At 47.2% G+C, this 26,527-nt stretch overlaps 1 protein-coding gene across 6 annotated transcripts in view; it reads right to left on the reverse strand.

The window, feature by feature from the left end:
• HDAC4 (histone deacetylase 4) overlaps nt 1-26,527 on the reverse strand; it is a 666,648-nt gene that overhangs the window by 290,523 nt on the left and 349,598 nt on the right. For 5 of the 6 annotated variants that reach the window (XM_082260868.1, XM_082260870.1, XM_082260869.1 and 2 more), the window contains one exon: nt 12,688-12,759. In XM_082260868.1, coding sequence (XP_082116994.1) covers nt 12,688-12,759 — 72 coding nt within the window. Of the gene's footprint in view, nt 1-12,687; nt 12,760-13,176; nt 13,345-26,527 lie in introns of those variants that run through there. The other variant, XM_082260872.1, reaches the window with a different exon arrangement.

A 26,527-nucleotide genomic window follows, 5' to 3' on the forward strand; every position in this document is an offset into this window, starting at 1 on the left:
TCCCCTGTGCCTGTCAGTGCCGCCTCCCCTGTGCCCGTCAATGCAGCCTGATCAGTGCCCAACAATGCAACCTCGCCTGTGCCCATCAACGCAGCCTGATCACTGCCATCAATACCCCCTCACTAGTGCCCGTCAATGCAGCCTGATCAGTGCTCGTCAATGCAGCCTGATCAGTGCTCGTCAATGCAGCCTGATCAGTGCTCGTCAATGCAGCCTGATCGGTGCTCGTCAATGCAGCCTGATCGGTGCTCGTCAATGCAGCCTGATCGGTGCTCGTCAATGCAGCCTGATCGGTGCTCGCCAACGCAGCCTGATCGGTGCTCGCCAATGCAGCCTGATCGGTGCTCGCCAATGCAGCCTCACTTGTGCCCAGCAATGCAGCCTCACCTGTGCCCAGCAATGCAGCCTCACTTGTGTAGGGGAAGAGAGGAGAGGAAGAGAAAATTCAGCCGGAAAATCAGAGCGGGGATTGCCCCGCTGTAACAGCGTTTTTATTTGAATTGCCGGGGGCTTGCCATCACACATAATCCCGCCTCTTGGATCGGCTGCTATGGTAGACATTACACGTCCTGGCATTGGACCGGTGTTCTGTCTATCAAAGGAGTCGGGCCAGGAGGTGGTGCGGTGTGTGATGGCAAGCGCCCGGCAATTCAAATGAAAGCTGTTACAGCGGGCAAACCCCGCTCTGTGTTTATCCAGCTTGCTTTCCTCTTCCTCCCCTTTCTCTTCCCCTGGGTGATCACTGGGAGAACGGCTCCCGAGCCAGCCCCACACTCAAAATACGAGCGAGTAGAAAATTTAAGGGGCTGGTTTAAAGCAATTTCAGCAAACAGTTCATATGCAGCAATAGCCCCTAGTATTGGTGCCAGTTTATGCAGTAATAGCCCCTAGAATTGGTGGCAGTTTATGCATTAATAGCCCTAAAGGTGGTGCCGGTTTATGCAGTAAAAAAACGGAATTTTTGTAAAATCTTACCTGTAAAATTCCTTTCTCTGAGTCCTCCGACAGTCGCCGCCTCTTCATATTCGTCACATATGGGGTATTAGACTTTGCTCCGAAGGAGTAGCTAGGCAACAGAATATGTTAACAATAAAGCTTTAACATATCCCACCCTCAAGGGGTGGTCCCCTCAGTCAATACCCTCCTACTTCCTGCAACCATATCTCAGTTTTAGTGGAATAGCAGTAGAGTATACATTCAAACCCCAAAAGAGGGGCGGGGGCGGCGACTGTCGGAGGACTCAGAGAAAGGAATTTTACAGGTAAGATTTTACAAAAATTCCGTTTTCTCTTACGTCCTCCGACAGTCGCCGCCTCTTCATATTCGTCACATATGGGGACGTCCCAAAGCAGTGCAAACATGAGGGGTGGGAAACGCATCCGCGCCGAAAGGCAACGCAGTCTCCACATCAAAGAAAGGAACCTTACCAAAGGAAGGAAACCAGCTGGGCAACAGCAAAAATAAGTGCTCAACAGGAGCAACAACCCAGGAAAAGACAAAAAAACCAGGGAATACAAAGATATCCCAACAGCCAGGAGTCCCCAACAAGGGACCCTATGGAACAGCCGCACTAAGAACCTTGCGGCCAAAGGAAGCATCCGCCGATGCCTGAACATCTACTTTGTAGAATTTTGTGAAAGTGTGCACGGTCGACCAGGTCGCCGCCTTACACACCTGGGCTACAGAAGCCCCATGACGGCAGGCCCAAGACGTACTCAGTGATCTAGTAGAGTGCGCCTTCACAGGCACAGGGGGAACCTTCCCCTGCAAGGCATAGGCCTGTTCAATGGTCTGCCTGATCCATTTGGCGATGGTAGAGGCCGAAGCCGCCATGCCCTTCCGAGGACCCTCTGGAAGAACAAACAAGGAGTCCGTCTTACGAAAAGACTCAGTCGATTTAAGGTAAACCCTAATCGCCCGAACAACATCCAGAGAGTGCAATCTCACCTCCTTTGGATGTTTAGGCTTCGTGCACAACGAAGGCAAAACAATATCCTCGTTAAGATGGAATTCCGAAACTCGTTTCGGCAGAAAAGAAGGATTAGGTCGCAAGACCACCTTATCCAAATGAACAACCAGGTACGGAGACTTGCAGGACAAAACCGCCAGTTCCGACACTCTGCGAGCCGAAGTGATCGCCACCAAAAAGGCGACCTTTTTGAACAACAGAGACAACGAGATCTCCCTGATCTGTTCAAAAGGAGCACGTTGTAACACAGAAAGAACTAGATTCAAGTCCCAGGGGGGCAAAGGATCCCTCCTAGGAGGAACCAGATGCCGCACACCCTGAATAAAAGTGCCAACCAAGGAGTTGGAAGCCACGGGACGTTGAAACAGAACGGCCAGCGCAGACACCTGACCCTTTATCGTGGCCAGCGCCAAACGCTGATCGACACCCGTCTGAAGGAAAGACAGCACACGGGAAACCGAGTACGTGCGGGGTGAAAACCCCCTGGACTCACACCAGGCAAAATAGGCCTTCCAAGTACGGTAATAAACCTTTCCCGAGGAAGACTTCCTCGCGTTGATCAAGGTATGAACGACCTCTGGAGAGAGACCCTTCTCCTTCAGGACCTCGGTCTCAACAGCCAGGCCGTCAAAGCCAGCGACTGTAAAGCAGGATGGTAAATCGGTCCTTGAGACAGTAGATCGTCTCGAAGAGGCAGACGCCAGGGGGCGTCGACCGCCAGATTCACGAGGTCTGCGTACCAGGACCGGCGAGGCCAGTCCGGTGCCACAAGAATCACCGTGCTGCGTTCCGAGTGTAACCTGCGAAGGAACCTGGACAGCAACTGAATCGGTGGAAAAGCGTACATCAGCCTGTACTGATGCCACGGGGCCACTAACGCGTCCGACGCGTCTGCCCGAGGGTCGCGCGTCCTTGCCACGAACCTCTTCACCTTGTAGTTGAGGCGAGACGCGAACAGGTCCACATCTGGAAGACCCCACTTCGCGCACAACATCTGGAAGACAGCCGGATGGAGAGACCATTCCCCCTGATCCAGGGTCTGGCGACTCAGATAGTCCGCCTGCCAGTTCTCCACTCCCGGAATGTGAACCGCCGTTATCGCCGGGACATGAGTCTCGGCCCAAGACAGAATGTCGGCCACTTCGAGCCGCTCGGGCACTCCTGGTGCCCCCTTGGTGGTTGATGTATGCCACCGCCGTGGCATTGTCCGTCTGCACCCGAACCGGGCAGCCCTGCAGCCGGTCATTCCAGCGATGAAGACAGAGCCTTATCGCACGCAATTCCAGAATGTTGATCGGGAGGGAAGACTCCCCCTCCGACCAGGTCCCCTGGGCGGACAGAACGCCCAGAACACCACCCCAGCCCGACAGGCTGGCATCCGTAGTGATTATCGTCCACGAGATCGGACGAAACGACTTGCCCCCGGACACCAACGGGGACTGGAGCCACCACAGAAGGTTTACCCTGGTGCGATGACTCAACGAGATCTGAAGATCCAGAGATTGAGGTCGCCCGTCCCACTTGGACAGGATCTCCGCCTGGAGACCCCGCGTGTGAAACTGAGCGAAAGGAATCGCCTCGAAGGCCGAGACCATCAATCCCAGACATCTCATACACGTCCGCAGAGACGAGTGTGGAACGTCCCTGAGGGACCTGACTTCCTCCTGAAGAGTCCTGAGCTTGTCTTCCGGCAGGAAGACCTTCGCCTGCACCGAGTCCAGTATCATTCCCAGATAGGGAAGACGAACCGACGGACTCAGTGTCGACTTTGGAACATTTATCGTCCAACCGAACTCCTGCAGAGTTTGCATTGTGACAGACAGGTCCTTCTCCAGACCCTGACTGGTCGCAGACCGAATCAGAATGTCGTCCAGATACCCCAGGACAGAAATGCCCTGGGCCCTCAATAATGCCAGAACCGGTGCAAGCACCTTGGTGAAGACCCGCGGAGCCGAGGCGAGCCCAAAGGGCAACGCCACGAACTGGTAGTGATCCTCCGCAATGGCAAATCGAAGGTATCTCTGATGCCCCTCGAATATGGGGATGTGAAGGTACGCATCCTTCAAATCGATGGAGGCCATGAATTCCCCCGGAACCAGGGCAGCCACCACCGAGCGCAGGGACTCCATGCGGAACTTGCGAACCCGCACAGAGCGGTTCAGAGCTTTCAAGTCCAGAATCGGACGAACCTTGCCCTCCTTCCTGGGCACGGTGAACAGATTGGAATAAAACCCCCGAAATCTGTCCCGATGAGGCACCGGAACCACCACACCCTGAGCCCTCAGGTCCCGCACCGCCAGGTGCAGATCCCGCAGGCGCTCTGGAGACAGTTGTAGATTTGAGGGAAAAAATCTGCTCTCCGGCCGAGAGAGAAACTCGATCTTGTAACCAGATCGAACGATTTCCAGAACCCATCTGTCCCGCACACGGGCCAACCAGGGCTGAAGAAAACGGAGCAAGCGTCCCCCCACCCCAAAACTGGGTGAGGGCGCCCCTTCAGGCCGAACTGTTATGGGCCGCAGGTCCGGATTGGCCGGACTTCTGTTTCCCAGACCAGGGCTTCTTCTGAGAACCTTGGCCTTTGAACGGTTTGCCCTTGTAGTGCGGCCGAAAGGCACGAAAGGACCCCTGAGGGGGCCGAAAATTCGCATGCTTCTTCCCAGAAGCCCCCTTAGCCTTGGGGAAATGGGGCAAGAGAGTGCTCTTAGCCCCCGGTGATCCCCTTAATCAACACATCCAGGGACTCCCCAAAAAGGCGAGACCCATCATAAGGCAGATTGGCTAAGGTTTTACGTGAAGATTGGTCCACCGACCAACATTTCAACCAAACCAGGCGGCGAGACAACACCGCCACGCTGTGCACACGTGCAGCCAACGGAATCAGGTCCAGGTCCGCATCACACAGATACATGACACCCTGGTGGATCTGATCCACCATATCCAGGGTCGCCGGCGAGGCCGAATCGGCCACTAGGACGCGCCTAAGCATCTGCGTCCAACTCGCGATCGCCTGGGCCGCCATGAGAGAAGCAAACAGAGCCTTAAGCATAGAACCCGTAACAGAATAAGTATGACGGGCAAGAGACTCCAGTCTCCTATCCGTGGCATCACGGAAAACAGGGGAACCCTCTGCAGGAATCGCAGTGGCTTTGTTCAAAACCGCAATTGCATGATCCACTGGTGGAGGCACACACCACCGTTCATCAGTGGCAGGCGAGAAAGGATAACGCAGCTTGAATTTACTTGGTACCGCAAAAGGTTTGCGCAGATCGCGCCATTGATCCTTAACAGCGCGCTGAAAATCAGCATTGCAGGGAAAAACCTGCGGCGTCCTGCGTTTTCTCTGCGTCCCATAAGCCGCCAAGGCAGCGGGAGGACACACTTCGTCCTGCAAACGCAGCGTTTGCTTAATGGAAGCAATCAACTCATCCATGATTGCAAGCTCTTCAGGCGAGCCAGGGGGAGAATTATCGACCCCCTCAACTTCAGCCTCCACCTCAGACCCCACTAGATCAAGAGAGGAGCGGGACCCCGATAAGGGGGTCCCTGCCAGAACAGCCCCATCACCTTCACCCTCAGAATCAGAGGACAGAGCAACTCTGGGCCGTTTAGTAGATTGAGCAGCCACCAGCATTTGCACCTGGGCAGCAAGGCCAGCCACAATAGTGGCTAAATCCCCCCCTGGGGGGGAAACAGCGGTCCCCTGGCTTTCCACCAATACTGTGGGAAACTTGCCCTCCTGAGAATCCATTGCCCCTGTATGCCAGACAACCAAGGGTTAACTGCCCCCTTTTAGCAAGCGCGGCAAGCGCAGCCCACCGCACCACACTCAGGCACAATGAGACCCCCACAGGGAATATACAGACTGAATACAGGCAATGGCAAACAGGAATAGAAGGATAAAACCTGAGGAGACCCCGCTGCTGCTGCTGCCTCGATCGGTGTTCCAGGAAAGAGGAAGTGATGCTGCCAGGGCGCTCTATGTAAGCCTATGGAGGCTACAAGAAAATGGCCGCCGTGCATGTAAACCATGCGGCCGGAGCGGGCGCCGGTAAAATGGCGTCGTTTGGCGCCGAAATCGCCGCTCCATAGTGCATAAAAACACACACAAGCTTATCCCATTATATGGATACATGTTAGATCGCCGCAGCGATCGCTGTATATGCCCCAACATGCCATAAAAACATGCCCCACAGCACACAGCTTCCCACACTGCCCAGCCTGACACACACAGTGTCACACAGCTCCCCCCCCCCCCTTGCAGCCCACAGCATGCAGCCGAGAGATAGGGAGACAAGCAGTGTGAATAAAGGCAGGTTACACAGTCCCAGACTGAGACCCCCCCCAGACAGACAGGTCCCCACATAGATACACTTACCTCACATGGCGTGGGGAACCCGCACAGGCGAACAAGCCGCTGCACATGAGGCAGGGAGAGTCGCAATTCAAGACGCACACAATGGCGGATAAGAAACCGCACAGCGTCCGGTGAGGTAGCCACCTCACCAATCATCCCTGCACCGAACAGGGATGGGTCGTTCACTGTGCCAGGAGCGTTACCTGGCTGAACGCTCGATGGCAGACTGGGAAGCCACTGACCCACGACCTGCGATCAGGGGGATCAGCCCGAGACCCAGTCCGCATGATCCTCTTCGTCCGAAGAACTAACTAATGCTGACCAAAATAACAGCTAAGTAAAGGTAGAGAAAAAAACTCAAACAAAATATTAAAAAGAAGAAAGAGTCTGGGACAAAAAGTCCCAGCACAGAGAGAGCCAGCCACTCCTGACAAGCTAGACATTAAAACTGAGATATGGTTGCAGGAAGTAGGAGGGTATTGACTGAGGGGACCACCCCTTGAGGGTGGGATATGTTAAAGCTTTATTGTTAACATATTCTGTTGCCTAGCTACTCCTTCGGAGCAAAGTCTAATACCCCATATGTGACGAATATGAAGAGGCGGCGACTGTCGGAGGACGTAAGAGAAAGACTAGTATTGGTGCCAGTTTTTGCAGTAATAACCCTTGGTACAGGTTCCAGTTTATGTAGTAACAACACTTAGTAATGGCGCCAGTTTAGCTGTAATAGCCCCTAGTGTTGGTGCCAGTTTATGCAGTAATAACCCCAAGTATTGGTGCCAGATTACGCAGTAATAACCCCTAGTATAGGTGCCAGTTTAAGCAGTAATAACCCCTAGTATTGGTACCAATTTACGCAGTAATAACCCCTAGTATTGGTGCCATTTTACGCAATAATAAAGCCTAGTATTGATGCTAGTATACGCAGTAATAACACCCAATATTGATTACAGTTCACGCAGAAATAAAGCCTAGTATTGGTGCCAGTTTACGCATTAATAATCCCTAGTATTGGTTCCAGCTTACGCAGTAATAGCCCCTAGTATTGGTGCCAGTTTACGCAGTAATAGCCCCTAGTATTGGTGCCAGTTTACGCAGTAATAGCCCCTAGTAATGGTGTCAGTTTACACAGTAATAGCCCCTACTATTGGTGCCAGTTTATGCAGTAATAATCCCTAGTAATGGTGGCAGTTTACACAGTAATAACCCTTAGTAATGGTGGCAGTTTACACTGTAATAATCCCTAGTATTGGTGCCAGTTTACGCAGTAATAGCCTTAAGTATTGGTGCCAGTTTATGCAGTAATAGCCCCTAGTATTGGTGCCAGTTTATGCAGTAAGAATCCCAAGTAATGTTGCCAGTTTATGCAGTAATAAAGCCTAGTATTGATGCCATGCTCTCAGTGCAGAGAAGATAGGTAAGAATACAGAGACCTGCCAATCACAGTGATGAAAGTGTTAAGGCCAGACGCAATATTGGCGGTGGTCTTAACACTTATATCAACTTCATGGGAGATCTTTTTGATTTCCCCGTGGGTCTCCTGATGCGCTAAAGTATAGTGCACCTCTCCATCTGGGACTCCCTCCCTCAGCCACACAGCGGGGCGAAACTAAGGGGAAAGGCTGCTACAACGTACCTCTCTGTCCGGATTCATGCCCCTATAGCGGGGGTATCCAACCTTTTGAAGAGCGAGGGCCACTTTAGCGACCTGGTAAAGGGTCGCGGGCCACAATGAGTGGAGCAGGAAGATGACAGGTCTGTGTCCACTCAGCATATGCAGATACAGCTTGCTCTACTCTATGGGCCCTCGGTTCCAATTCCCCCAGACAGACGGGGACGGTTCTCTTCTGTTTTTTTTAAGTGGATCAGATTGGCGATCGGCCGATGTAAACGGACACAAGGTGAATGGAGGGTCAGATTGGGTCCATCTGAAAACAGACAGGTGGACCCGATCAGACTGATCATGTGAAAGGGGCCTAAGCCTGCTTTCACATGAATGCACCGCGGTTTACCTGCGCCTCGACTGACCTCAATTTTCACGTCTTCCTAAGGATTCCTGCAGGTATCGCTGGCTGCTGCTGTCCCCCAGGCAGGTATAGCTGGTGATTGCTGCAGGCTGTCCTCCAGGGCTGGTACTGCTGGCAGGCACTGCTGGCGGGTACTGCTGGCTGGGAAAGCTGGCTCCTCTGACACACAAACGGAGTGCGACAGGAGCAGCTCTGAAGAAAGCATGCGGCTGCAGTAGAGAGCAGAGCCGATGCTTCCTGTATCGCTCCTGTCTCAGGCGGAGTGCATTTGGTATCACTTCGGCTGTGACAGGAGCCGAACTATACAGGAAGCATCGGCTACACTTCCTCTAGTGCCGGCTCCGTTTGCCACAATAATGCGGCAGGCTCAACTGTGCACAGGAATGCAGCCTCACCTGTGCCTAAGGCTGCTTTAACACGAATGCAGTGCGGTTTACCTGCGCCTCAACTCACCTCAATCTTCAAGTCTTCCTCAGGATTCCTGCAGGTATCGCTTGCTGCTGCTGTCCCCCAGGCAGGTATAGCTGGTGGTTTCTGCAGGCTGTCCTTCAGGGCTGGTACTGCTGGTGGGCATTTGGTATCACTTCGCCTGTGACAGGAGCCAGAACTATACAGGAACCACTTCCTCTAGTGCCGGCTCCATTTGCCACAATAATGCTCGAGGATGGCGAGTCAGAATCCCACAATCTGGGCTTACAAACCTGCCATCTATAATGCCATGATGCCGGGGTGCTGGGATGCCGGGGTGCTGGGATGCCGGGGTGCCCCCCCCCCCCCAGCAAAGCCACTGATAATCACAGTACACTGCAGACTGCAAGGTTATTTCCGTCAGAGAAAAGCTGCAAGCACAACCTGTTGTCACCGTATTGGTGTCATCGGAAGCTCATTCATGTCCCCGAAGCAGCCGCCCACTCCAGCCTGTCTTCTGCTTCCTTCATTAGACAGGATAACATGTTCCAAAGATGCTCCGTATGGCATAGCACGCCTCCGTCAGCAGGAAGGTGACTCACCATAGCTCAGCAGGTGAATCACACACCCTGGAGACTGTCACAGATACAATCCCATCAAGAATGGCTCCTGTAAAAAACAGAGCTACAAAAACCTGCAGATACAGCCTTTACTGGAAGACAATTCTCAGCATCATGCACAGCTGAAGTAGAACTAAAAGCGTCTGATCAAATGACAACTGAGTGCACAGAGCAGAAAGACATTTAATTAACTACTATGGAGATGTGTGAATATCTATGTCCAACAAAAGAAGAATGACGTATTTAGGAAACAGTTTGAAAAATGTATTAAATCAGAATTACTGTGCAAAACTGAATGATTTTCAAAAGCAAATCTGCAACGTATATATCGGCCATATATGGTTTTCAAGAAAATGATTGCTGTATTAACCCTTCCCTATATAGGAGATTTAAAGCTAGACCTAGTACACTAAACAAAAAGAAAAAAAACTTTAAGGTTCTGTTTTCTGTGCTGTCTTACATCAGTGCACATGCATTAAAAATCACTCCATTAAGACAGCCATTCATTTGAATGGGTTGCCTATTACACCAAAAAGTTGCATGCAGCATTTTTGTGCATTGGTACGCAGAATGCATCCGGAAAGTATACACAGGGCTTCACCTTTTCCACATTTTTTTTATGTTACAGCCTTAGTCCAAAATTTATTCAATTGATTATATTCCTACATTCTACAATCCATACCCCATAACAACAAGGTGAAAGAAGTTTGTTTGAAATCTTTGAAAATTTATTAAAAACTGAAAGAAAAAAAAAAGTCACATGTGCACAAGTATTTACAGCCTTTGCTCAATACTTTGTTGAAGCACCTTTGGCACCAATTACAGCCTCAAGACTTTTTGAGTTGGCTCATAAGTGTTTTTGCACCACCCTCATGCCTCCTTTTCCTAAGATTTATGCTAAATAAAATTACTCAGTGATCACTATTTCCCAAGTTATCCCTTTTTTCCCACATCTACAATCAAATCTGTGTCGTTTGTAACTAGCCGATCTAGCAAAGCATTACTCCTAGTTGGGGCAACGACCAACTGAAACATGAAGTTGTCCTGCAAGACAATTAAGAGATAATAAGCCTTAAATGAGTGAGCAGTTGTCTGTCCAGTCAATACCTGGATAACTGATGTTTCCCCTTAATATAATAACATAATATAATAACATTGCCCTACCTCACCGCCATTCCTAACTGTGACACGAGATCAGACTTCTCTTCATCCTTTGGGTTAGTAAGTCTGTAGCATACACCCTCTAATAATTTCCCATTTGTTTCTTCCCTTTAAAGCTTCAGCCACAGGAACGGCACCTCCCGCCTCCCCCATTAGCAGTGTCGGTCTTCATGTTCACTAGCAAATCATTCTTTGCAAACAGGCACATCCCTCCACCTCTTCCTCCTTCCCTGTCCCTCTGATACAAGTAGTAACCTATTCTGGTGCCTGCACCTAAATGTCGCCACCAACCTTTATACTGGTACCCCGCCAGCAACTGAGGGGTTTGGTCCAAACTTCCTTTCAGATTGCTAATGCTTTGTAGTGTTGCAAGCTGCTTCCTTAGATTTTTAATCTAAGTTTACAAGAAAACAACTTGCTCACATTTTGCACAGCAGTATTTGTTCTCGAACGGTTGTTCAAAGAATGTATACATGGCGCATTATCACTCCCGTTGGACATGGTACCCACTAATGTAATGGGGATAATCCAGAAGAGCTTAGGAAATAAATTTTACACAAATTGGTGTTAATTTGATAAATTATGTTAAAGCTGGCCAAATGTGTCAAAGTAATCCCTCAATGGTCAGTCCCTACTGCAATGCAAGAGCTTCAGTGAATATTGTGCCAGTATGTTTTTTTTCGATTGCGCTGCAGGTCAGTGGCCAGAGCTGAACCCTGTAGCTCTCCTACAACTTGTGTCTATCGGCCTCATATTGGTACTATATCCAATGGAGCCATTTGCATTGCAGAGTATGGACTAGCCATTGAGGGGTAACTGATGCAGTTGGTCAGCTTGAACATGTATTGCAATATATGCAAACTAAAAATCCATGTTTTATGCAAAGTTTGCTAGAAAGGATATATAGCACCGTGGAGAGGGTGTATAGTGCAGATGGAATGTACAGTAACATGGTCATGCAAAAAATTAAGAGTGTCCAGGCAACTGAGCCATGTATACAGATAAGAAGGCCATCAACCCCCAACTGCCATTCCTGAATAGATATAAGTTTTAATAGCCAGCCTAACCAATCTCTACTACACATGCATACTTATTCACAGATTTTACATATTTTTAGAGAACATTCAATAAAAGCAATGTACCGTCTGTGGGGTAATCGCAATCTGCTTAGTGTTCCCAGTATCACAAGTCTTGTTTATAGCATGTAACCACTGTTACATATTTAGGAAGTGTAACGAAAAGGTCCACGACTTAAAGCGGAGTTCCAGTCTTGTGTGGAAAAAATAAAAGTCAGCAGCTACACAAACTGTAGCTGCTGACTTTTAAAAAAACAGCCACTCACCTGTCCTACGATCCAGCAATGTGCTCACCCCAGATGGTTTCACCCAATGTCTTTTCTTCGGCATCGGCATCCTCACTATTGGCACCCGGCTGTGACAGCTTGCGGATTCACACAGCGCATGCATGAGCAGCGCTGCGCATCGTTAATGGTGGATGCAGTTTCCTGGGATCTGTCATGTGTCCCAGAAGACTGCAGGGGGGGGACTTCCTCTTCGACTGTCAAGGCAAGAGGGGTTCAAGAGGGGTGGAGGACAAGTCCTTAAAGCAGAACTTCCCCTTTTGGGTGGAGTTTCGCTTTAAGCCAACTTGTAAACCATATTCAGATAAGATGTTGCAATAAGCAACACCATAGAGACTAATTATAAAAAAAAAGAAACAAAATAGTGAATAAGAGCAGAGCCGATGACTATATTGACCAAAAAGGTGCTATGTTTTACTCTGACATAAAAATCACAATGAAATCTTAATTGATTGGTTACAACAATTTTGTTCCTGTTCCCATAAAAATGAAAAGAAATAAAAAAACTTGAAACACCTTATTTATTGACAACTTTTGAAGAGTTTAGTGACATCCTATCAGATCACTATACTAAGCTTTATACTTCTTTGACGTGTAAGATACAAGTAGAGTTTTTTTGACAAGTAATGACCCCCTGTGCGACATGACAATATGGAAGCTACATTGTAGTTATTTCAAAAAGCCACTGGTTGAGGACTACTGATGAACACAAGTGTACCTTAATTCTAACAGCAGTGCACACTGTTGGTATGCAGATGCAGTGATATGCAGGTGGATGAACTCACCAGTGCTTGGCATGTGTTTGGCACGAGTCTGCGTTATAAGCTCCACTGGTTGGTCCCGACCAGATATTCCATCTGCAGAGAGAAAAGAGAAAGAGTAAAATTCAACTTATGGTCTGAATCTGTCTGCATCAGCTAAATTAAAGACATAATGGAAAAATGATGCACAGTGCAACACTCCTATGAAAAATGGAGGAATGTTGAGAACATAACATGGGATTATAAGCATTGTATGATGCCTGTGCACTAATAGGAATGTGCATAACTCTTGTCTGCTGTGTGCGGGTGCCGATCCATGAACAGAACATTCAGTGTGAATGTCTTTAGAACAGCTGAACTAAAACAGACCAATATGTAAGACCAGATTTTCCATGGGTAAAAAGCCCCAATTTGATGTTGGGGTGAAGAGAATGGAGGGAACTATTCAGAGTCCCTGACTGATATCTGTTCATTCATCGTGTCATTTTCATGCCTTCCCTATGAAACACCTGCCTGGTCCAATTTGGAATTAATAAAACGTCGTCTTCGTTTTGAGTTTTGAAAGGGAGACCTGTGATAAACGAGAGCTTTTAGGCAGGAGGAGGAAAAAGAAGCAGAAAAGGCTATTCATTCTAGGGCAGTTTGATGACAATACGGTGCAGCTGCCGACTGGGATAAAAACCCAGGAGGCGGAGGCTATAAATAGCCCAGAAAGAGACGGCGCAGGGAGCCGACAGATTAAAATGCAGAAACACGTAGAGCAAGGAGAGCGTGCCGTTCCCAGGACTTCACAGACAGCTCTCTACAGAAGAAAAGAAATCCAGTGTAAAGGACAGGAATGTAATAAAGCCATAAGAGGAGGAGGAGGAGGTGGTAGAAATGAAGAAGGCTGTTCTGGGAAAATCTGTTCATTCAGACCGTGTCTCGCAAGCACAAGATATGAGCCCTTTACTCTGAATCTACATGTAAGGGTCAGTGGAGCATCAGAGCAATCCTTCCAAAATCCAAATCTGCCAAATACTGCAACACACCTTCATTAAAGCAGTCTCTATACACTAGTCTTTATGGTCAAAAGAAAACATACAGGTCCCAAAACAGGAGTAAAATTCATGAATATATATGCATGAATGAAAAACAGATACGTAGACAGGTCTAAATATGTGTGCTCCCACGCACGTATGTATGAGGTGGGGTTATAGGTCAATCATAAAATCTGGTATTAAACGAACTCAAACACAAAGCAAAGCAGGGCTTTTTTTGGGGGTTTTTTTTTTAATGTTACCTGTTGAAAAGATAAAACCAACTGACATTTCCTAAAACTGCAAAGAAAGAGCAAGTGCAAGTCTATGCTCATACAGAGCAACAGCTCACACCATAGGCTGATTTCACAAGTGGGGTCTCTCCGCTGATCCCCACTAAGCAGGCAGATGACAGGTCTGTGTCCGCTTTGCCATTCAGAGTGGACACAGACACAGCCCCGCTGTTCTTTATGGGGCTGTCAGATGGAAACAGACCACCTGTCTGTTTCCATCGAAATGTCATCCGATCTGATCCCCCATCCATCCGTTATTGTTTGGACCAGCAGATGCCGGCGGGTGTCAGCAGATATGTGTCCCATCCGCCATTCCATAAAGAGCTATGGATGGTCTGATCAGATCTGCTTAAAAAGACCAACAAGCGGACCTGATCGGACAGCCCGTGTGAAATCAGCCTTATGCAGCAGATATCTGAATTCAATATTTGTTAATAGCCAGAAAAATGAATCACACTGAGGTAGTAAGCGCCCCTCAAAATAATAAAAAAAAAATATGGATTTGAAAGTGATGTGAAAAGTTACATTAAGGTAAACACTGCAACATATGCAATATAAGGACTCATACACACAGGCTTAAAAAAAACACTGCTTTTACAGGCATAAAGCATTTATTTTTTTTATGTCTCTATATGAAGTTCTATGTTAGCCTATGTGACCATGCACATCAGGCATTTGGATCAGTATTGTAAGCAGCATTTAGAGACCCTAAAAAAAAAAAATGAATGTGCCATGTTCAGAGAGGAGCATATGAGCATAATTTATACATAAACATGTGTAAACATTATTAAACGTACGCATGAGCGTAAATGTATTCCCATGGCCAGAAGACTACAGTTACGCTCAAAATCATCTGTGCATAAAAGCACATACATAAGTTCTGACAGAAAAAAATCCAACATATTTGGAGCATAAGTTCATATGTCCATGCCTAAAAAGGTAATAATTCTAAATATGGACTCATACTTTCCCTTTAAGGATTTCCTTTTATGCATGAAGCTTTTGGTTTTTGACCATTCAAGTAAAAGTCTCCTACAAAATCAATCAGTCCCATACGTAGATATACAGCCTTCTTATGGTAAAGGATGAACACTACCAAATTCCATTGCAGTGGTCATGACAATGGAATTTTAACTGAACAGACTGGGGGGTTAGGGACCTAGAAATAGCGGTCACAATTAAATTTAAAGCAAATGTTAACAGCTTTCTTCACTCCCAAATTTAAAATCAAAGTTAAAGTGGAACTGGAAAATTAAGTCCTGCTAGATCACTTCAGGCTGGTCTCTTTTGCAGGTATAGCTATGTAAAAAACATTAAAAAAAAGTGCCTATACAGTTTAAAATCCAGTAAGGCACTGTTGCATCCTGCTCTGCACAGCCTCGGTTGCCCTGTATTCTCAGCACCACGTCAATAATCAGTGAGTCACTACCGGCAGATATTCTCACAGCCTAAAGATTTAGGACTCATGCACACAAGCGTAAAAATAAACACTGCTAGCAGCAGCTTTTAAGCATTTTTCCCTGCTTCTAGAGGCAGATAGTGTTTTCCTACGTGTCCATTTTATTCTAGAAGCATTTTTGACACTTTTTTGCATTTCTGGGAGCAATTTGCCAGAAGGAAAAAAACCTGAATGCTCCTAATTGCTGTCACAAAAACGTTAAAAGGCCTCCTACACTCTGCACCTTGAAAAAGCTCAGTTTTAAAAAAAATTTTTATGGATTTAAAATGCAGCCCATTGTTTACAATGTGTACACACAGGTCAGTAAACAAGTGCTGCGCATTAAAAAAAAAAAATTAGAAAAATCTGTGTTTCTGGTTGGTATTTTGCGCCAAAACGCATAGGGTTTTCCCTAGAAATGTTTTATGAACACAAATGCACGAACACACAAATATGCGTGAATGCACAAAAAACTTGGCATTACATCCAAAAAAAGTAGATGCTCAAACATTAGTACTGTATTCTAACTAAACATATGCAGAACTAAACTTGAAAAACTTAACATAAATAAATCACTGGGACCGGATGGCTTGCACCCGTGGGTCCTTAAAGAACTCAGCCAGGTGATAACCAGACCATTGCTCTTGATCTTTATGGATAGTCTGACAGGAATGGTGCCAGCTGATTGGAAAAAAGCCAACGTGGTACCAATATTTAAAAAAGGGCCGAGATATATCCAAGGGAACTATAGGCCGGTTAGCCTAACATCAGTAAGTAGTCTACAAGATTTTGGAGGGGATGATAAGGGACTATTATACAATACTTTAGTAATGAAAATGGCATTAGTAGTAGTAATCAGCATGGATTCATGAAAAATTCCTCTTGCCAGACCAATCCATTAACCTTCTATAAAGAAGTGAGCTGCCATCTAGATAAAGGAAAGCCTGTGGATGTGGTGTATCTGGACTTTGAAAAGGCATTTGACGCAGTTCCCCACAACGCTTACTGTGAAAACTAAGGTATGTAGGTATGGATCATAGGGTAAGTACCTGGATTAAAAACTGGCTCCAGGGGGCGAGTCCAGAAGGTGGTGATAAATGGGGAGTACTCTGATTGGGCGGATGTGGGAAGTAGGATCCCCCAAGGAACTGTCCTGGGACCAATCCTGTTTAATCTATTCATAAACAACATAGAGGATGGGATATCTAGCACAATCTTGGTATTTGCGGATGATACTAAGCTAAGCAGGCCAATATCTTTTATGCAGGACGTGGTAACCTTACAAGCAGACCTGAGCAAAATAATGGGGTGGGCAACTACATGGCAGATGAGGTTCAATGTTGAAAAATGTAAGGTAATGCACTTGGGTGTCAGAAACATGAATGCAAGTTACTCGCTAAGCAGTGATACTCTGGGTGAATCTATGATGGAAATGGATCTGGGAGTCTTAGTGAACAACAGGCTTGGCAATGGCATGCATTGCCAAGCCGCTGCAAGCACAGCCAACAGAATACTGGCATGCATAAAAAAGGGGATTCACTCCAGAAATAAAGCGATTATTCTCCCACTCTACAAGACTCCGGTCCCGCCACATCTTGAATATGCCATCCAGTTCTGGGCACCGGTCCTCAGAAAGGATGTGATGGAACTGGAGAGAAGGGCAACAAAGAAAATTAGGGGAATGGAGGACATCAGCTATGAGGAAAGACTACAAGCATTGAACTTTTTCTCTCTGGAGAAGAGACGCTTGAGAGGGGATATAGTAACAATTTATACATGCCGTACTAGTGACCTTAGCATAGGGAACAAACTTTTTAGAGGAAGAGAATTCAATAAGACACGGGGCCACTCACTAAAAATAGAAAAAAGCGGTTTAACCTTAAACTGCGTAAAGGGTTCTTTACTGTCAGAGCGCTAAAGATGTGGAATTCTCTTCCACAAGCAGTGGTATCAGCAGGGAGCATCAATAGTTTCAAAAAACTATTAGATGGGCCCCCAAAGACCACAACATACTGTTAACAGCACACACACACACACTAGGTTGAACTGGATGGACTGGTGTCTTTTTTCAACCTCACTATGTAACTATGCAGAAGGCCTTTTACCAACATTTTTCATCCAGTGTTTTTTTTGGTATTTTTTTTTTTAGCTTATAGTGTGCATAGAGCCTTACTGCTGGGAGGAAGCAACAGGTATGACACTGACTGTACCAAATGAACATAGATTAGTGAGAGAGTAAAGAAAAGCATAAGAGATGATAGCGAGACATAAGTATTAAATTTACTAGTAGATTATCTTTTCTTGTCTTCCCAATATTCGCTCCTTTCTCCTTTGGCAGAGGCAGTGCGAGACTAGGCACTATAAAGGTTCTGTCCACCTTTCTCTCTAGCTGAGCAAAGGCATGAAATCAAGGCTGGAAAGGCACACGTTTTTTGAGACAAAGGAACGGAGGAGAGTTTCCAATAAGGAAGGGACTGCTCTTGGCTTCAAAACAATAGCGGCCTCCAGGAAGAAAAAAACAGGAGCAATGCTGGAGGCAATTTACAGCACACACTAATTATAGTAGCATAATTATTAGTGTGGAATATACCCTGCTCAAAAAAATTAAAGGAACACTTTTTAATCAGAGAATAGTATCAAGTCAATTAAACTCCTGGGATATCAATGTAGTCAGTTAAGTAGCAGAGGGGGTTATTAATCAGTTTCAGCTGCTTGGGTAATGAAATTGACAACAGGTGCATTAGATGGGCAACAATAACAATGAGATGTCCTCCAAAACAGGAATGGTTTTGCAGGTCACTGACATTTTTTTCCCTACTCACCTTATCTGACTGTTTTTCACTAGTTTTGAATTTGGCTAGTCAGTGTCACTACTGGTAGCATGAGGTGATACCTAGACCCTATAGAGGTTGCACAGCCAGTCCAAATTCTCCAGATAGGAAAAAGCTAGCGCTCTGGTGTGGGCTAGATAGAGCACCGGCTATCTACAAATAATGCTGTAACAAGACTGATTAACGTATAATAAAAAAAGAGGGAAGGACAATTTATGGGCTGTGACAGATAATAAAAAGTCCATAATAAATAGTCCACAATAAGAAAGTCCCAGATGACGTCTGGCAAGGGTGATGTTAGCTGCTACTAAGGGCTGGCTCCATAACACAGTGAAGTCACTGCTGTGTAGTCATGTAAAAGAAGAGAGAAACAGAGCGCCTCTAAGTGCAGAAATTTATTAAAATGGTTAAAAACACAGGTGGTACAACTCACTAGATTGAAACGAGATGGAGGCTTGTAGTATCCGGTGACATGTCAGACGATGGAAAATGTCCCAGGGGTCCTGGAAGATGGAAAGGTCCGTGCGCTGCATTCCAGTGTGGTTCCTGGCACCCCAGCCGCATTCGGCACCCAGAAGACTGAAGACGGAGGACTCCCAACACAGCGTCCACCCGTCCATCCGACCGGTATGGACCTTTCCCTCTTCCAGGACCCCTGGGACATTTTCCATCGTCTGACATGTCACTGGATACTACAAGCCTCCATCTCGTTTCAATCTAGTGAGTTGTACCACCTGTGTTTTTAACCATTTTAATAAATTGCTGCACTTAGAGGTGCTCTGTTTCTCTCTTCTTTTACAAGTCCAAATTCTCCAGGATGTCACATCAATACCTGTCATTGCCAGAAGGTTTGCTGTGTCTCCCAGTACAGTCTCAACAGCATGGAGGAGATTCCAGGAGACAGGCAGTAGAAGGTCCCTAACCCATAAGCAGGACCGGAATCTGCTCTTTTGTGCAAGGAGGAACACTGCCAGAGCCCTACAAAATGACCTCGACCAGGGCGCTGGTGTGAATGTCTCTGACCAATCAGAAGCAGACTTCATGATGGGGGCATGAGGGCCGGATGTCCTCTAGTGGGCCCTGTGCTCACTGCCCGACGCCCTGGTGCTTGATTGCCATTTGCCTTCGAACACCAGAATTGACCGCACACTGGCGCCCTGTGCGTTCAGCAGATAAAAGCATGTTCACCCTGAGCACATGTAAAAACGGTGAAAGGGTCTGGAGAAGCTGTGGACAACGTTATGCTGCCTGTAACATTGTTCAGCATGACAAGTTTGGTGGTGGGTAAGTGATGGTCTGGGGAGGCATATCCATGAAGGGATGAACAGACCTCTAAAAGGGTAGACAATGGCCCCCTGACTACCATTAGGCATCAGGATGAAATCCTTGGACCCATTGTCAAACCCAATGCTGGTGCAGCGGTTCGGCCTCATGTGGAAAGAGTATGCAGCCAGTTCCTGGAGGATTAATACAATTGAATGACCTCAGTACTCGCCTGACCTAGATCCAATAGAACACCTCTTAGACATTGTGTTTCGCTCCATCCGAAGCTGCCAGGGTGCACCTCAATCTGTTCAGGAGCTCAGTGATGCCCTGGTTCAGGTCTGGAAGGAAATACCCCAAGACACAATCTGTCATCTCATTAGGAACATGCCAAGATGTCGTCAGGCATGCATGCAAGCACGAGGGGGGGCTATACAAATTACTAAGTGCCATTTTGAACTGCTGCAATAAAATTTCAGCAAAATGCTGCATCATTTTTTCACTTAGATTTTCGGGGTGACTTTGAATTCAGCCCTCTGTAGGTTGATCATTTTAATTTCCATAAAACAATGTGGCATCCTTTAATTCCTAACACATTACCCAGTCCATATCAGTACAGATATCCATCATGATATTTTTTCCCCATTGAGATCTGATGTGTTTTTAAAGTGTTTCTTTAATTTTTTTTTGAGCAGTGTATGATATTTTGTTAAAAAACATTGTTCTCAAACAGTTGTGGGTAAAGTTCTGCTTTAAGCACTGGCCAACATTCTCCCAGACTAGACTAAAATGACTAAGCACAATTTTTGAAAACTTTCAGGTAGTCATTCTACACATCTTGTCCTCTTTGGAGTTTGATTACACATACGCAGGTTTTTTTTTTTTTTTTTAAGTTTAACTACAAAGGCCTCTCACCTGGTCAACCTTTGTATTTAGTGCCGGTTCACATTGTAGATGCGGGAATCCTGCAAATCCACTGTGGATTCCTGCATCGCACCCGACTCACAGGCAGTTCACACTGCCATATGCAAACTGCTGGGGATGTTAATACAAAGGTAATGACACCCCCAGATTAGTTCGCCTATCGCAGAGTGAACTGTCAGTTCAGGCAGGAATCTGATCCCATAGGTGTGAACACCCATGCGTTCCGATTCTGCTGCAGACCAAAAAAAGGATACTGTGTGACTTTGGTCCGAATGCGATGCAAATACAGCCATGCAATCTGTATGGCTGAATTTGCATTGCACAGACATCGCATGTGATTTGCACAGCAGTATGGTGCAAATCACATGCAATGTCTGACATCGCATACGTGTGAACTGGCACTCATTCTTTTTTATTCTAACTCTTCCTGTAACTTATGTAAAGTTATCCTTTAGAGCAAGTTTCTACATGTAATACACCTAGTAATTATGATTCAGTGCTGTAGCAAAGACGACTCATTTCCATTTTTTTGGCCATTCTATATAGAATTCAGTCAAATTATTACCTTGCATCCCAACACATTCTCTTAGACAACAAAACATGAACCAAGAGGTATGCAGCCTTATCCTTCAAAAATGACAAAACTGTTGTGAATTATATAATTCTTACAATAAAAATTTTGATGCAAATACTCTTTTGCCCATGCTCACCTCTTTATCTATTGCACAGAGTCTCTGTGGAACAGCTTTTCCTATTCCTTTACCCCATCCTCTGATGAATGTAATACAGTAATCAGAAACAGGAGTAGGCAAGGTATGGCTATCAAACACCTGACAGGCATCTATGGGACTAGAAGAACAGTTCTTAGGCATTGTTGCATGTAGGAATTGCTCTGCTGCTTCCTAATTGTTAATTACATGCCAAAGAATATTTATTCACAGGAACAAAGTAAGACTTATGCCCCATACACACGTGCAGATTATCTGCAGACTTTTGTCTGCAGACTTACCAAAACCATATAATATGAGGTCAAACCTAAACACTTTCAATTTGTATGCAATCCGGCAGGCCCTTGCACTACATAGAAAAGGTAAGTCTGCAGACAAAAGTCTGCAGATAATCTGCACGTGTGTACGGGGCATAACGCGGAGATGTGCTGGGACACAGATGTGTTAAAATGATAGAAATAGGGGTTGAATAAATATGGCATGATTGATTTTGCATTCATCAGCAAAAAGTGCATAGTAGCTCCTGAACTATTACACATGCCTAGGACACAATTACATCATTAAGATAGACTCTGCATTAATACACAAGATACATGTTCATGACACAGCCATGGCCAAAAGTTTTGAGCATGGCACATATATTAAATTTCATAAAATTTAATGCTTCAGCATTTTAAGATCTTTTTCTCAGCTGTTATTATGGTATACTGAAGTATAATTACAAGCATTTCATAAGTGTCAAAGGCTTTTACAGACAATTAAATGGCCTCTAGAGTTCGGAAACTACAGTAATTCATAGCCGAAATAATGGGATTTTTGTACTTACCGTAAAATCCAGTTCATTGATGGACACAGCGCTCCATAACTAGTGGGTTATATTGCCTCTTTCAGGTGTAAGACTAGGCAGAACAAAAAACACTTGGCTACACCCATGGGCCATCCTCAGCTGGTATAAAACCCCCTCTCTGCTCTAGGTAATCAGTTTAGTGGCAAGCAGTATTAGAAGTATCAGAACTCTATAAAGGGGTGGGTGGTTTTTCCGTTGATGAACTCAGAGAAATGGATTTACCGTAAGTACAAAAAATAGAATAAAATTCTGTTCTCCGAGTCCTGACAGTCGTCGCCTGTTCATTCAGCCTTCACTGGTGGGTAATGGCATCCTCTGCAGGAGGAAGCTAGGCAGTTTGAAAGGTTAATGAAAACTTTCTATACTTAGACACACCACTAGGGGGCCATCCCTCAGCCATTATCCTGATCCAGTTATAGTTTGCAGCAAGCAGTACCGAAAGGCAATAACCCCCAGATTCAAGAACCAGAGGGGCGGCGACTGTCAGAGGACTCAGAGAAAATAATTTTACAGTAAGTTCTTACAAAAATTATATTTTCTCTCTCGCTCTCCTCTGACAGTCGCCGCCCGTTCATTCAGAATTCGATAGTGGGATGTCCGAAAGCAGTGCAGGTGTGAGGATGGAAAAACGCAACCTACCAAACAGGCAACAAAACAACCGGGCCAGAAAACAACCTGAGCCCACAGTGCAAAAAAGCTCAAAATGACAGCTAACCCAGAACAACAAAGAAAACACCCCAGGGAGACCGTAAAAAAAAACATCTCTTCAAACAACTGCCGCACTCAAAACCTTGCGGCCAAAGGAAGCATCCGAGGATGCCAGTACATCAATTCTGTAGAATTTTGTTAAAGTGTGCACAGACGACCAGCTCCCTGCTTTGCACACCTGAGCCACAGAAGCCTAATGGCGAAAAGCCCAAGAGGCACTGACAGCTCTAGTAGAATGAGCCTTTAGAGGGAAAGGAGGAACCTGACCCTTGATCGAATAGGCCTGAACAATCGTCTGTCTGATCCACTTAGAAATGGTTGCCGCGGACGCAGCTGAACCCTTGCGAGGTCCCTCAGGAAGGACAAACAGAGGATCAGACTTCCTAAAAGACTCCGTGGCAGACAGGTAAACCCCGACCACCCGGACCACATCCAAGGAATGCAAGGCAAATTCCTTGGGATGCTTGGGCTTCGCACACAGCGAAGGTAACACGATATCCTCATTAAGGTGGAAAGTCGAGACCACCTTGGGGAGAAAAGACTGATTGGGTCGCAGAACCACTTTATCCCTATGAAGCACCAGATAAGGCGAATGGCAAGACAGAGCCCCCAACTCAGACACTCTGTGAGCAGATGTGATAGCTACCAGAAAAGCAACTTTCTGGGACAACACAGGCAGAGGAATGTCACGGATGTTCTCAAAGGGAGGCCGTTGTAACACAGGTAACACCAAATTTAGGTCCCAGGGAGGCAAAGAGGCCTTCCTCGCGGGAGCCAGATGCCACACCCCTTGAATAAAGGTGTGAATCAAAGAATTAGTCGCCAAGGGATGCTGGAACAGAATGGCTAAGGCCGACAACTGACCCTTTATTGTGGTCAGTGCCAAACGCTGATCCACACCTTCCTGCAGGAAAGCCAAAATACTCGCTACCGAGAAAGAGCGGGGATGGAACCCTTGCGACTCGCACCAGGCAATATACATTTTCCTAGAGGTAGCTTTCCAAGCCTTCATTAAGGTAGGAATGACAGCATTTGGCAGATCCCTATCTCTCAAGACCTGGCTTTCAACAGCCACGCCGTCAAAGCCAGAGACTGTAAAGCAGGATGAAAGATCGGCCCTTGAAACACTAGATTGTCTCTTAGCGGAAGCCGCCAGGGAGGCTCGACGACCATCTCCATGATGTCCGCATACCAAGGCCGACGCAGCCAGTCTTGGGCTACCAGAATGACCCGCATCCGTTCCGACGCCAACCTGCAGAGGTACCTGAACAACAGGTGAATCGGAGGGAAGGAAAAAAATAGCCGATATCGGTGCCAGGGCACCACCAACGCGCCCATGGCGTTCGGAGGATTGCGGATTCTGCCGACGAACCTTCCCACCTTGTTGTTGAGACGGGATGCGAACAACTCCACGTCCGGAGACCCCCACCGGACACACAGGAGACTAAACACCTCCGGATGTAGGGACAATTCTCCCTGGTCCCGAGTCTGGCGATAGTCCGCCTGCTAGTTCTCCACACCCGGAATGTGAACGGCCAAAATCACCGGGACGTCTCGGCCCAGGCTAGGATCTTCCGTGGCCGCCCGGTCACTCTTGGTGCCCCCTTGGTGATTAATGTAAGCCACTGCCGTGGCGTTCTCTGTCTGAACCCGAACCGGGCAACCCGGAAGCCGAGGTGAACAACGGAACAGGCAGAGTTTGATTGCTCGGAGCTCCAAGACATTTATTGGTAAGGAGGCCTCCTCCATCTACTAAGTCCACTGGACACAAAGCGTGCCCAGGACTCCACCCCAGCCCAATAGGCTGGCATCCGTGGTGAACACCATCCACAGCATAGGCCGGAAGGACTTGGCTTGTGTCAGAGTTGGTGACCGGAGCCACCACAAAAGATCCAATCTTGCGAGGTGGCTCAGAGAAATCCTCCTGTCCAAAGACTGAGGCGTTCTGTCCCACCTGGCCAGGATCTCCGCTTGCGGAGTTCTCGTGTGAAATTAAGCAAACGGGACAGCGTTGAAGGCTGAAACCATCAGACCCAGGGACCGCATACAGGCCCGCAAGGAGGAGAGATTGTTGTCCCTGAGGGACCTTATCACGTCCCGCAGGGTCCGGAGTTTGTCCTCCGGAAGAAAAACTTGTGCCTGAGCTGATTCCAGGACCATTCTGAGGTACTGAAGGCGAACTAACGGAGTCAGTGCCGACTTCTGAAAATTGATGGTCCAACCGAACTCCTGGAGCATCTGAACCGTTATGGACAGATCAGTCGTCAAAGTTGCAGACAAGCTCGACCTTAACAGGAGGTCGTCCAGATAACCGAGGACCGCAATCCCCCTTAAATGCAGCAAAGCCAGCACTGGAGCCAAAACCTTGGTGAATACCCTGGGAGCCGAAGCGAGACCGAAGGGCAATGCCACAAACTGGTAATGCTCCTCTGCCACCGCGAAGCAGAGATATCTCTGATAACCCTCAAAGATAGGGATGTGCAGATACGCATGCTTCAAGTCGATGGAAGCAAGGAAGTCCCCTGGCCTCAATGACGCCACCACCGACCTGATGGATTCCATCCGGAACATCTACACCCGCACAAAGCGGTTCAGAGACTTTAGGTCCAGAATCGGACAAACATTGCCCTCTTTTCTGGGCACCATGAAGAGGTTGGTATAAAAACCGTAAAACCTGTATCGTGAAGGCACTGGCACAATGACTCCTTTAGCGAGCAGATCTTGTACCGCCCCCATGAGATCTCTGAAACGATCGGGGGTCAGATGGAGATTTGAAAGGAAGAACCTGTCTGCGGGGCAAGATCGAAACTCGATCTTGTACCCTGAACGAATCAGCTCGTGAACCCACCTGTCCTGAATTCTGGACAACCAGGGTTCCGGAAAGCAATGCAGATGCCGTCCCCCACCCCTAAAACGGGTGAGGGCGTCCCTTTAGGAAGAGGTGGACTGGGCCGGGAACCGGTCTGACTGGCCTTTGGCTTACCCGACCACTGCTTCTTGTGACCACCGGAGGGCTTGAATGAGTTTCCTTTTTCTTGTGCCCCAAAGGCACGAAAGGACCCACACTGAGCTTTAAAAGAAGGTCCCACCTAGCGCGGGTGGCCTTTCCCCGTAGAGACCTGGGGAAAATAGTACTCTTACCCCCCGTAAGCCCCTTGATCAACTCATCCAGATTGTCCATAAAAAGACTCCCCCCCACATAGGGACATCAGACAGTCTTCTCGGAAGCGTGGTCAGCCGACCAGATTTTCAGCCAAATAACGCGGCGGATCGCGACCCCGACCGCAGATAGCCGAGCGACTAAGAGAGCCTCGTCCAAGGCCGCTTTAGACAGGTACATCCTGGTCTGGGTCATATGATCCACCACGTCAAGGGCAGTCAGAGAGGCATGTGGAGGAAAAGCGCCTCCACACGCCTATCTGCCGAATCCTTGAACACCGGAGAGTCCTCCACCGGCATTAAGGTGGATTTATTTAGCCTAGAAACAGGGTTGTCCACATTAGGGGACACCGTCCAACGTTTGTCCACAGCCTCCGCGAAGGGATAGCGGTAGTTAAATTGCTTAGGCACCACCAGCATATGTTTGATGCAACGCCATTGGTTGTTCACAATTTCGTGAAACTCCTCAGGGCAGGGGAAAACCTGACCTGACTTCTGGGCCCTTCTGAACCCGAAGGCAGCCCGCTTACTTGACTGAGATGGCTCATCATCAAGATTCAAAGTCTCCCTAATGGAACTAATGAGTGCGTCAATCACAGCGCGTTCCCGCGCCACCTAGGAGGAAGATTCCTCCTCCTCCCCCTCGGAAGGCGA

Source organism: Pelophylax lessonae, assembly GCF_965119305.1.
Source record: "Pelophylax lessonae genome assembly, chromosome: 6".
NCBI classification, from domain to species: domain Eukaryota; kingdom Metazoa; phylum Chordata; class Amphibia; order Anura; family Ranidae; genus Pelophylax; species Pelophylax lessonae.